Source organism: Ailuropoda melanoleuca, chromosome 13 (assembly GCF_002007445.2).
Source record: "Ailuropoda melanoleuca isolate Jingjing chromosome 13, ASM200744v2, whole genome shotgun sequence".
Classification (NCBI taxonomy): domain Eukaryota; kingdom Metazoa; phylum Chordata; class Mammalia; order Carnivora; family Ursidae; genus Ailuropoda; species Ailuropoda melanoleuca.
Window position 1 is genome coordinate 60,895,449 of NC_048230.1, and position 12,329 is coordinate 60,907,777.

The 12,329-nt window shown below is 49.5% G+C and overlaps 1 protein-coding gene across 1 annotated transcript; it reads right to left on the reverse strand.

The window, feature by feature from the left end:
* On the reverse strand, window positions 1-8,077 carry R3HDML (R3H domain containing like). Its single transcript, XM_002917363.3, has 5 exons — window positions 7,820-8,077; window positions 5,162-5,280; window positions 4,911-5,043; window positions 3,505-3,620; window positions 1-133 (listed from the first exon to the last, which is right to left on the reverse strand). The coding sequence occupies exons 1-5, from the start codon at window positions 8,075-8,077 to the stop codon at window positions 1-3; spliced, it is 759 nt and encodes a 252-aa protein (XP_002917409.1).
* Window positions 8,078-12,329: the final 4,252 nt, after the last annotated feature.

Genomic DNA, 12,329 nt, shown 5'->3' on the forward strand with positions numbered 1-12,329 from the left:
TTAGAACCACAGGAGCCTATTGGATTCGAGTCCAGAGAAGCACATGTTGCTACTGCAGCTGCCTCGGTAACTTGGGGGGCAGGCAGAACACGGCCTCCCCATCTTGTATGGTGCCTCGCCGATCCAGTTGCCCCTGGAAGAGAAAAGGTCCCAAGGAGACGGGGACAGAGGAGAGTTAATGTGGGCAACGTTCATATAGTTTTCCATATCTCAGCACCGCGGATGACGGGCTATGCGACCTTGGGCAAGTCACACCTGCAAGCCTTGGTTTCTTATCCATAAAACCAAGAGAAGACTCCCCTGTCTCACGGGGAGGCAGCAAAGATCAAATAATGGGGGCCTGTGTGCCTGCTCCCAGCACCATGCCGGCAAACAGTGACTCTTCAGTAAGTGCTGATTTTCTTACTCCCTCCATCCGACCTCCCGTCCCCAACCCAGGCAGCTCTGGGTTCTGGTACTAGATTCTGCCACTGGCCAGCTGGTAACAGAATAAACCACCGCATTTCTTCTGAATAAAATAATGAAATGAAACGGTATCTGCAAAAAAAAGGTGCAAACACTTTAGAACTTAGGAAAGTGCTGTGTGGCTATGAGCTAGAGTAATGAAATGCCGAGAATACTTGATCACGTTGGCATGCGGCCATGAGGCCTCGTCATGGCCACCACTGCCCATTTCCACGACGGCCAGATCCCAAACCCAGCCTACCTGCTCCTGAGTTTGTCCTCTCAACAGACCATGGCCTTTTGAGGGAAGAGGGGTGAGGAGTGATTGCTTAGTGGCTACAGACTTTATCTTTGGGATGATGGACTAGTTCTGGAAGTAGATGGTGGGATGGTTGTACAACATGGTGAATGTAAGGAAGGCCACAAGGTGCACTTCGAAATGATTAAGGTGGCAAATTTGATGGTATCGATATTTTACCACAATTAAAACAAATTAATAGTGTAATATACCAAAACCATTGAATTGTACATGTCAAATGGGCAAGTTGTATGCCCTGTGAATTACATCTCAAGAAAGCTGTTAGAAACCAACCAGCCACCATCATCACATTCTCCTGCTCAGAAACTTTTATTGGATTCCCCTTGCCTGTGCAGATATTGGCAGATTTTTTTAGGTAAAGTTCCAGATAGCAGATGCGTTAGGTTTTGTGGACCGGATATCTCTATTGCATTGCAAGCAGCCCTGGGTAAGATGTAAATGAATGGTGTGGCTGTGTTTCAAGAAAACTTTATTTATGAAAACAAGCAGCAGGTGAGGTTTTGCCATGGGGCCCTAGTTTGCTGACCCCCCCACCCCCCCCCACCCCTAGAAGTGCACAAAAGCTTCTGCAGCTTTTGGTCAGGCATTCCAGACTGTTCCAGCAGCTGTGGATCCTGTTCACATACCCCACCTTCCCAGATTTCTCTTCTCCAACACAGCCTACAGATTTTTCTTTTTCTCCCTCCTCTTCTCAAGTCCCAAAATCATCTCCCCAGCCCTTGCTCATGGCTGCCTGATAATCTTACCGCTGGCCTGTAGTGTTATCTTTGCAAATCCAGTGCCTTCTTTTCTCACACCTCATATGAACACTCTTTGTGGGCAGAAATGGATTCTTTTTTTCTCCAGAAGTGATTGTTGAATGACTGTAAGTAAAGTCAGCCAAGAAATGCTTAGAAGAGTATGCATTTCTGGTTTTATATAGGGTTCATTCACTTGTTCATTCAACAAACACTTCCAGAGCATCTGTTTTGGGCATCAGGATTTGTGCCAGATGCTGTGAGTGTATAGTTTTCAAAAGGTGCTCCTGGAAGTTTGGGGGCAGGGAATGTGGGAAGTGGAGACACCTGGGGGTGATGGAATAAAAATCATTCTTTTTCTGTTCAATTTAACCACTTGGAAAAAAGTTTTGCTTAAGAAAAGGGGAGGGGGTTGAAATCACTGTAGTAAAAGGGTATAGAAATGAATCAGGTCTATTTCCCACCCTCGAAAAGTTTTTAACCCAGTTATAACCACAGCCCCCAGTTACTGAGCACGTACTATGGGCAGCTAACTCTGTAGTGTGATCGTCTGTGACACAGGTAGGATCAGCCCAATTTTAAAAGAGGAGACTGAGGTCCATAGAGGTGAGATGCCTTATACAAAGTCCTCTTATGCGCACGGTAGAGCTGGACATCACACCCAGATCTGGGCAAAGCAGTAAGCGCCAGCAAGCATTCTATCGCCATGAGCCTGGGGGTGTTACACGGGTCAGATCACTTCTCTCAGCAACTCAGTGAGTAGGTACTATTTTATTCCCATTTTGCAGATGAGAAAACAGGCACATAGAAGCTAAGTTAAATCACAAATTTGAACCCTAACAGCCTTGACTCCAGACCATAAAAATCTTAACAAGTATAGTGTTAATGCTGCAAAAATTCAGTCTATCAGCAAGTTGGAGCAGTCCCTTAGGCTATTTGTAACGAAGTTTGCTTTGTATTTTTGTGTCTGATAAAGCTGGGCTGATACTTTGTTAATAGATGTCACCACTAACAAATAAATAGCTTGAGAATTTGTGTTCAGGCTCCCAGTGATTTCCAGAACATCGGAATAGTATAGTAGACAGAACATAGACTTGAAATCAAGACTTGTATTTCACATCGCTCTGCTACCTCCTGGCTTTGTGATGTTCGTATATTACTTCATCTCTCTGATCCTCAATTTCTTACTCTTAGAAAAGGAGAACATTTACCCAGTATTCCTCCCTTTTTCCTTCCTTCCTTTCTCTTTCATCTCTTCAGTGAGATAATAAGGTGAAACTATTTGGTAAAGAGTTAAGAGCTACTTGAAAGTAAAAGGTGGTCATCAGCATGTAATTTTGAAATTCTTAAGATCATGTTTGCTTAGAACGTGTTCTTGTTTTTATATGAGCATCAGTATTGTTGGCAAGTTTGTATACCATACATTGGATGGGAACTTCCATCCTTCTTTCTCCATGTTTCCAAGAGACTTGCGTATAAAGGCCACTCCTGACCTCTCTCCCACGAAGCTGATTGGAGAGCCTGGAGGAAGGAGCTGAGCATACTTGTTCTATCCTTTTCTTTCGTTTGGGATCTGCCTGGCTGCAGGGAACACATGTTCTTGGTTGCTCTACGTCCTGTGACACGCTAAAGGGGCTGGCTGCACTCGTTGGAAGAGGACTGTGGCTCTCAGGTGTTGCCAGTCAGTGGGTGTGCAGGTCTAATTCGAGGGTGAGAGAGTTGCAAGCCTGCTTGTCTGGCACATCGAAACCATATTCTCTACTATTGACTTCATCCATGAGGCTGCCTATCCACCTGACTTGGTCCTCTATCTCCCAATCACTTCTTGCAATTTGGGTAAAGAAAAAGAAGCATTAATCGACTCTAAATCTACCAGGTTGTGTGGTAGTGAGGTTACTTAGAATGGAAGAAGGCAGGGTGTCCTGGGCATCTTCCTTTTCTTCCATTCCACTCAGGGTCCCCCCCCCCCACCCCACAGCCCCCCTGTCTCAGTCCTGCACTTACTTAATGGCGTAGTTGCAGACCAGGTACATGGCGTGATGCCAAGTGTTGCCCCAGACGTTGATGCTGCCACAGGTGTGGATGGCACAGCCCAGCCGATTGGAGGATGCCCACACCATCTGAGGAAGGACAATGACAGGGGAGGCTTTGAGATGGACTCGGGGGGCCCAGGTTCCTTGGGGCTGGGAGGCTCCTGGACGTGGTTCAGGGTGGGTGAGGTCTTCCTGGGGGAAGGCAGTCTGCCTGTGCCAATGTTCCTGGAGACACATTGTGCTATAATGTTTCTCAAGCTTTTTTGTTTTTTACTACCACCAACAGTAAGGAATGAATTTTAAATTTTTACTCAGTGTACAACATGCACACACACAAAAGTTGGGACAAAAGTTTTGTGAACCAACATTTAATCTTTTCTTATATAATATATGCTAATATTTTCTATACTCTTCTATTAATTTTCTTTCTTTCTTTTTTCCCTAGCAACCAGTTTGAAAATTATTGTGTTGGAGGTTAAAACACAAACTTTGGAGTTAAACAGCCTTGGATCAGAATCTCAATATCCCTAGTGTGTGACTTTGACCAAGTCAATTACCCATGACGTGCCTCAGTTTCTTCTTTGGTAAAATAAAGGTAATAGTATCTCCTGGGATATCAGGAAGGACAATTTGATTTAGGCCTCACGTGTCCTAGAGGGTCTCCAATGTGGATTTTTGACCTTAACTCCACATGAGTCACAGAGAGATGGACAGACTGGAAGAAAATATTTGTCCCACAATGGGAAGTTTTGGTTCCATTTCCTGCAACATTATATCACGTTATATTTTTATGTGTAACAAATGGTAACATATTCAATATTAAGTCTCAAAATATGCTACAATTTTTGTCATTTTATTTTAGCATTTCATTTTTTTAAGATAGTGGGATCCTAGGGGTGCCTGGATGGCTTAGTCAGTTAAGCGTCCAACTCTTGATCTCAGCTCAGGTCTTGATTTCGGGGTCATGAGTTCAGGCCCTGCATTGGGCTCCACTCTGGGTATGGAGCCTACTCAAAATGATGATGATGATGATGATGATGATAATAATAATAATAATTAATAAAGATAGTGAGATCCTGAGAAGACAGAAAATACTAGAAAAAGTTTGGCCCTATTGAATTCAGAAGCATTCTTGAACTTGTCAGACCACCCATCTCCATTTTGGTGGCCAAACAATCTGGTCAGCCCACCTAAGACACTCAAAACGAGATCCAGTCAGCTCAACTCAGTCTACACACAGTTCTCCAGAAATATGCTTATTGTGTGAAGGGAAGTCCATAGGACCTCTGTTCTGTAATTTCTGTTCTGCCATATTCTTTTTCTTCTAAGCTACCAGGATTTGCTGTCCCTTGGCCGTTTGTCCCAACAGAGGGGTACCTGGGTATAGTGGGAGCAGACTGGGCCGCTGCAGCGCCAGGGGCAGCGTGGCTGACAGTCCCTGGGGGCCGGAAACGAGTAATGGCGCTTCTCCTCAGACCAAGACTTCACGAGGTCCACCACCGAGCGGTACCTGGGGAGGCAGAGAAGATGGAAGATGCCGGCGGGGGAGTGGAGAAGCTGTCCTGCCACCACTTTGCTCAGTGACCTTGCTGAGTGACCGATTGAAGGAAGGGCAGAAGGTCACTCACCGGCCAGAATGGATGGAGAGGTTCTGGCCCACGTATCTCATTAGCTGTGAGGGCCCATGGGCCCAGAGGCACTGGGTGGCCCAGGCCTCGGCAGACCTGGCCAGCCGCTCGTCCCAGACCTGGGGAGAGAAAGGCCATGAGATTCCCCAGGGTGACAACCACCATCATCCCAGCCACATCCAGAGACACGCATTGCCCTGGTGCCACTCGTCCTCCGTCTCCTTGGAACCCTGCACCAAATCCAGTCGACAGCTTAGAACCCTGGGAGTCAGAGAAGGCCTAGGACTTCACAGTTCACACCAGCGCCAAGACCCACACCTAGATCTCTGACTCCTCTTCCAGCACCCTTTCCTCCCACTGGACATCCGGCTGGGGGTTCTCTGCTCTGAGCAGGTCCCAGGCTCTTGGTCTGGGAGTTAGCAGCCCCTAGAAGTGGCTGAGCCCGGGGTGATGGGGAGGGGACTGGCTTTTTAGTATAGTGATTGTATTCTTAAAACAAATTTTAACATAAATATTTGAATTCAAAATGTTTTTTTTTCTGAATAGTGAAAACAGGCACAAATATATGAAACGCCCAAAGGCGGAAAAGTGCAAAAGTCTCTCATCTCAATCTTCTCCTTGCTCCCCCAGCCACCCTGCCCCCTAGAGGCAACCATACTGTGATTCCTGGCATCCTCTTCCAGAAATATTCTATACCTGTACAAGTATACACACACACATAATTATATAAGTATATATAATTGTATATGATTAAGTATACACAAGAATATATAAAATGTATATGTATATTTTTTTTCAAAATTTTTTACAAATTTACATTATTATTTTTTTACAAATGGCAGCTAACCAGACATTCTATCAGGGCTCTTGCTGTTTTCACTCAACCAAACATAACTTAGTGGTTATTCAACTTCAGCACATAGAGAATACCCTCCTTACCCCTCCTAACAGCTTCATAATTTTCCAATGTGTGAATGCCCCAAGTTTCATAACTTGAAAAAAAATCACTTGAAAAAAAGATACAAGTTTCCTTCCACTCTAATTTCCGGGGATTCTCTGAGGTATTAGTCATTCATTCATTCATTTTATTTGTTCATTCAGCAAATATTGAACAATATTTCTAGGGATGCAGGACTCACAGTCTAGCAAGGAGATGAGAAATTAAACAATCATTACAATCCTGGTGGGTGTGAAACGGGGGACTGAAACTTTTGGGGAGGCTGTGGGAGAGAGAAGGTCTTTGAGCAAAGGATGCTTCGTCAGGATACCTGTCCTGTGGGCAGAAGCCAGCTAGTGAAGAAGACACAGGGATACCAAGAGAGGGGTCCAAACATGGCCCCAAGGTTGTCCAATTCACACTCTTAGGGAAAGCAGAGGAATGTTTCCTTCATGCAACAAAGGGGTAAACTGAGGGAAGGAGTATGCTAACATCACACCCCCATTCACTGACCCTATTAGGGTCCATGGTGAGATATTTAGCTCTCTGTTCCACCATGCATGGAATAAACACTTGTTGGGATGAATGCCTTGCACACACAACAAATGTGTCATTTGTTTGAAAAATGAAGGACCTTCCATGTGCCAGTCACTGTGCTAATAACTGAATGAGTCCTTCAATGAACAAAGTAACAACGCTCCACCTCCAGCTGCCTGCCATTCTGGCTCCTATCCCAGGCCCTCCCCAACACCTTATTCCTCCTGGATACTATATTATCCGGATCTTGTATTGTGGATATGTTTCCTGTCATCCCCATGACGGAAGACACTTGCCCATCCTGTTCTCAGCAGTGTGCGAGGCTTAGCATGGACCTGGCTCCAAGCTGCAGCTCGTACACAAGTGAACGGACACATTGGAAAAGCATAGGAATTTTCAGGCTGTTGAGTAGCATGCATTTGTCTCAGAGGGGGCGGACTGACAATCTCTTTCCTTAAAGAAATCTGTGGGTGGGCTAGAAGCCTATCTCTCCAGGCTGGTTTGGGACAAAGGTCCTAGGGGAGGGACTGCGATAAGGAGAAAGGCTCCCCTCCTCCACTCCCGGAGTCTGGCTTCTGGGGGACTGGGGTGACAGCCACTGGCCCTGCCTCTTTAAGGGAACACATCTCAGCTTCTGCAGCTGGTCAGCTGCCAGTTTTCCTCAGCTTGAGACCCCCAAACTCTGCCTCCATGGGCTTGCTGAGTACAGTCTGTGTGTCCAGCAGACCACGGGAAGCTCCCGCCACCCACCCCCTGCAGGTCCCCAGCAGGGAGCCCAAATCCTTGGGCGGGGTATAGTATCTGTTAAGACCACGACCTTTAGCAGCCAGCAGACCTGGGTTAGAATTCTCTGCATCTCAATTTCTTTATTGGAAAATGGAGGTGAGGAGCCCCACCCTGAAAGAAAAGGAGTACCCTCAGGGTTGTGTGTAGGTTATGGCAAGGCACACAGTGGACGCTCCATCATAGCAGTCTGCTGACCCTGCTTCCCAGGAGGACCTGTGCAGCTGCCTTTGTTTTCTCATCTCTAAAATGGGTAGACTAATTCCTGCCCTTTCCACAGGACCCAGACACCCAGATACTGGCTAGTGGGGCCAGGCTGGCGAATGGTCCAGCTCTTCCAGAACACGCTGAATTGACTGGCATTCGCTGGAAAGGGCACAGGAGAGGGCGTGGGAACTCACCATGTACTCCATGTTGGCCGCAGGTGGGTGCACACTGGCCCGGATGTGGTTGTGATAATCCAGCAAGGCACTCATGTCCCTGGCAGAGATGTGGCGCTTCCGTCGGTACCGGGGCACGCCGAGGCCACTCAGGGGCCACACAGCTGTGCCCTCGGTCTGGGCCAGTGCCAGGGTGGTATTGGGCATCAAGGCACTCACTGGCTGGCCTGCCCAGAAGAGCAGACCTGCCAGGCCCATGGTGCTGCGCAGCAGGGGCATGGCTGGCTGGCAGGGTCACGCGTCACCACGTGCAGTCAGAGCTGGCTGCCTGGAGGGGGTGGGCATGAGGGCACCAAACCCTGAGTGTTCGCCAGCATTGCCACCCCAAGGATGCTAACCCCTGGAAACTGGGCAAAGATCTCCTGACTCAGCTCTAGTCCTGGTGCCCGACACCCTGTCCTTCCCAACCCCGCGGACTCAGTGTATTGGGCGATGGAGGGAAATGCCCGGACAGTAGCTGATTCTGCTCAGGCCACGTGAGGCAGATGGTGCTACCCCTTCAAAGCCAGGGCTCCATCCCACCAGTGCAGGAGACAGACACCAGTCCTGTCCAGCCTGGGCACCCTCTTCACCAATCCTGCTCCAAACGGCTCCATCGATGCCCTCAGAGGGGCAGGGCCAACCTTCTCTGGGGCATCATGCAGGATCCTCTCGTCCCTGAGTTGCTGCATTTTTGGGGTTGAGAGTGAGATACGGGAAGAGCCAGATGGCAGAGGATGAAAGAGGAAGAGAAAAAGAGAAGCAGAGAGGAAGAAAATGAGAGAGACCAAAAAGGCATCGGAAAAAAAAAGGTACAGAGAACAGGAATGAAGGAAGTTGAAAGGTGGAAAGACGAGGGAATGGGAAACAGTAAAGGGGAAAAAGAAAGAACATAGTACAGAAGCAGAGGGAGAGAGAGACAGGGGAAGGAAGAACAGAGAAGACAGAGGGAGACACGGAGTGAAGAGAAGAGAGCCAGAGACAGGCGTGCGGGAGACCAGACAGCAGCTTCCCATGGGTGCGTACCCAGACCGGGCAGCCCAGGCGGGTAGCAGGAGGCGCCGAGGATGCAGGGACCTCTGCAGACACCCTGGCCCGCCTGGCAGCGCGGTGACTTTAATGGTCCCCTGGGAGCTGATGGCATCTGACGTCTGGGCGCCACAGCCCCCTCCCCTTCCAGCAGGCCAGACTCGAATGGGAGGAGGCTCCGCCTGTCCATCTGTGGGCTTTCCCTTCTCGCCCTCTGGCGCCTCTGGCCTCTGCCGTCCGCTCTTCCACCTGGGGTGTGCAGGGCTGGGGCTGAGCTGCTGGTTGGGGTAGGGATGTGGCAATGGCAGGGACTCTGGGAGGAAATGCCACCCCCCGCCCTCACTCTGTCTTCCCCACCCCAGCATGGAAGCCACCTTGCTTCCAGAGAGTATTCTCTGTTTTCCCTACAAAGCTGTCCGGCCTCAGAGTAGACAGTTAACCTGGCCCCATCTGATGAGCGCCTACTCTGTGCCAGGCCTGGGCTGAGTGCTTTCCACACACACACCCTCAGCCAACCCTGAGAAGCAGATACTGTAGGTCCCCGTTTAACAGATAAAGAAACTGAGCCTGAGAGATGAAGGGACAAGCCCCAAGTCAAGCCAGCTTGTCTGCCGTAGAGACAGGATTCAAACCCAAGTCCGACCCCGGGCCCTGTTAGTATATAAAAAGGATGCTGTTTTTGTAACCAAACCAATATCGATGTGAAGGGGAAAAGCCTGGGAGGATAGTCACTACCATGGGATGGATCTGGGTTCAAATCCCCATTATTTCACTCACCAACTGGGTGCCCTTGAGCAAGTTACTCAATCATTCTGTGCTTCATCTGCAAAATAGAAGTAATAATGGCACCTACCTTATAGCACTGCTATGAGGATTAAACAAATTAACACTTGTGGAGCGCTTAGACCTGTGCCTGGCACACAGTGTGCTCTCTATAAGTGTGTATGCGTGTGTGTGTGTTTGTGTACAGATACATGCACGAGCATGCAGATGTCTATATGTGTGCGTGCATGTGTGTTCTCAAAGCCCCTTTGGTCTCTGAGCTGCTGTATTTCTAGGTTAAGAAAGAGTTTAATTTCTTTTCTCTGCTTACTTGTATTCTTCACAAATAACAAGTGATACATCTGTAACGGAGCGGGTAGACTTACAAGAAAGAGGTTATGTAAAAAACCCGAAGCTGAGGTGTTTGTAAGCCTTCTGGCTCCTCTTCCAGTGACCTCTGAGAACCCCAGGCGGAATTCAGCCTCAGGGTGCCGCTGAGCCAGGTGGCAGTGAAGGGCTGCGGGCTGGGGTTCTCCCCAGACAGATGGAATTCCCACCCTAGGCAGTCACCCGGCCTCAGCCTCCTGGCCCAGACAGTGCCTGCTGCCAAAGCACACACCTTCCTGCTGGATTGGCTGCCTGCTGGACGCGGGGGAGGGGGGCAGGCAGAGGCAGCGAGGGGTGGGGTGCTGACCCTGACCTGGACAGGCCTTTACCACCATGCCAGAAGGACAAGGGGGCTTGGCTCCAGTCTGGCCCCATCTCCGCCTCCAGAGTGCTGGGTGTCCTGAGGTAAGGTCCTATCCTTCTCTGGGCCTCAGATGTCGCATGAAAGAAACTGGACTAAGGGCTTACGTGCCTAGGGCAGGCTGGGACCCGCGGCAGCCCGGGGGAGGCACACGCAAACGGTCTTGGCACTTACAAACCCAGGAGTGCTGACAGGTACGCCCCACTGTCAGCGTGCTCAATGGGGCTTCCCCCACGTCGTGGGCGCTGGCACACGTGGGGAGCCTCACCTCCAGGATTCAATGGTTTTCACAGCTGCCTTTGAGGTAGTAACCCCACCCACTGCACAGCTGGGGATACTGAGGCACATGGAGCCTCAGTGACTCGTCCTGGGGCTGGGAGCTTGTTGGTGTGGTCACAGGGGTCCGCAGTGCACATCCTCACACGTTTACAGAATGCATATGCCTCCAGCGTGCACATGCCACACCCATGGGCACGCACACACTCCCGCAAGCACATCCTTCTCCTACAAACCACAGGGACAGCTCACCCCCCTTAGATCCCTCGTACTGTGCACCCTCGGGTGCATCGCAGACATATGCAGGAACTCAGACTTTACACATTTAATCCTATGAAAACACAGAAGCTGGATACTTGCTCCTTTCTCAGAGCCCAGCACTGTTCTAAGCACTTACCTGGCTGAGCTCATTGAACCTTCAGAGGAAGCCTGCCAGCCTGGTACTACCATCGTCACCCTATCCATTTCTATATACACGCGGAAACTAAGGCACAAAGAGGTGAGTCGTTTGCTGGGGTCACATATCCAGTGGGTGGCACAAACGGGATGGGAACCCAGGCAGGCTGGCCACACTGCCTCTGCACAGAGACAGACAGACAGATGTCTCCACAAACAAAATCCCCATCTCCTGCCACCCCGGTTCACACATGCAGAGAAACCCAGATGACCGCCCTGGGCAAGCACCCAGCAACACCCCGGCCGCTCCACCGGGTGGGAGTTCCTCTGCTGTCCTCATCGTCTACACCTGTTCCCAGGTTCGCTTCAGCAGGCTACCAACCCATCAGAAGGGTGGGGGTGGGGCAGGTTCATGCCCTGAGCCAGGACTTCACTTTAGGGTAGGAACGCCTTCTCACCCCTGGGTTTTATCCTGCTGGCTTCAGCTACTGCTCCATCCTCACCCCTGCTGGAATTCTCTCAGGGCTTGGGCAAGCAAAGGGGAAATTCTTCTAGAGAGCAGCAGTATTTGAGGCAGTATCGCTCAGTGGCTACCCAAGCCGATTTGGATCTAGACAGCCTACGTTCATGGCTGACTATCTGTGTGGCTGTGGGCAAGTTCCTTCACCTTTCTGTGCCTCAATTTCCTCATCTATGAAATGGGGCTGCCTCATGGCACTGTTGGCAGGCTTAAATGAGTTAGTACATCTTAAGACACTGGACATAGTGCCTGGCACAGAGTAAGCAGTCAATATATGTTAGCCTTAACAATAGTGGGGGCACCTAGGGGGCTCAGTCGGTTAAGTGTCTGCCTTCAGCTCGGGTCATGATCCCAGGGTCCTGGGATCCAGTCCTGCATCAGACTCCCAGCTCCGTGGGGAGTCTGCTTCTCCCCTGCCTGCCATTCCCCCAGCTTGTGCCCTCTCTCTCTCTATCAAATAAATAAATAAAATCTTAAAAAACAATAGCTAACGACAATAGCAATGACAGTCATGATTATTTAGCACATACTGGGTGCCAGGCACTAAATGCTTGAAGGGCAGGATCCTATGTAAGCCTTGCTCCAGTTCCGTGGGTTAGGAATCAGAATCCCCACGCTGTAGATGAGGAAGTGAAAACTCAGAGAGGTTAAGTACTTGGCCCAAGTTCACAGGGCTAGTCCCAGTGGAAGCTGGATTCCAGAACCAGGCCTCTCTGATCCTTACCCTGTAAAGTCACTTTTGAGTAGAAAATGCAGGACAA

What these genes read in the sequence shown, in the direction of transcription:
- R3HDML (XM_002917363.3), bottom strand. Translation starts at nt 8,077, where the DNA reads ATGCCCCTGCTGCGCAGCACCATGGGCCTGGCAGGTCTGCTCTTCTGG. An exon ending in CGGCCAACATGGAGTACATG is followed by an intron (nt 5,281 to 7,819) that starts GTGAGTTCCCAC and finishes TTCTCTCCCCAG; the next exon opens with GTCTGGGACGAGCGGCTGGC. An exon ending in GTCTGCAACTACGCCATTAA is followed by an intron (nt 134 to 3,504) that starts GTAAGTGCAGGA and finishes TTTCTCTTCCAG; the next exon opens with GGGCAACTGGATCGGCGAGG.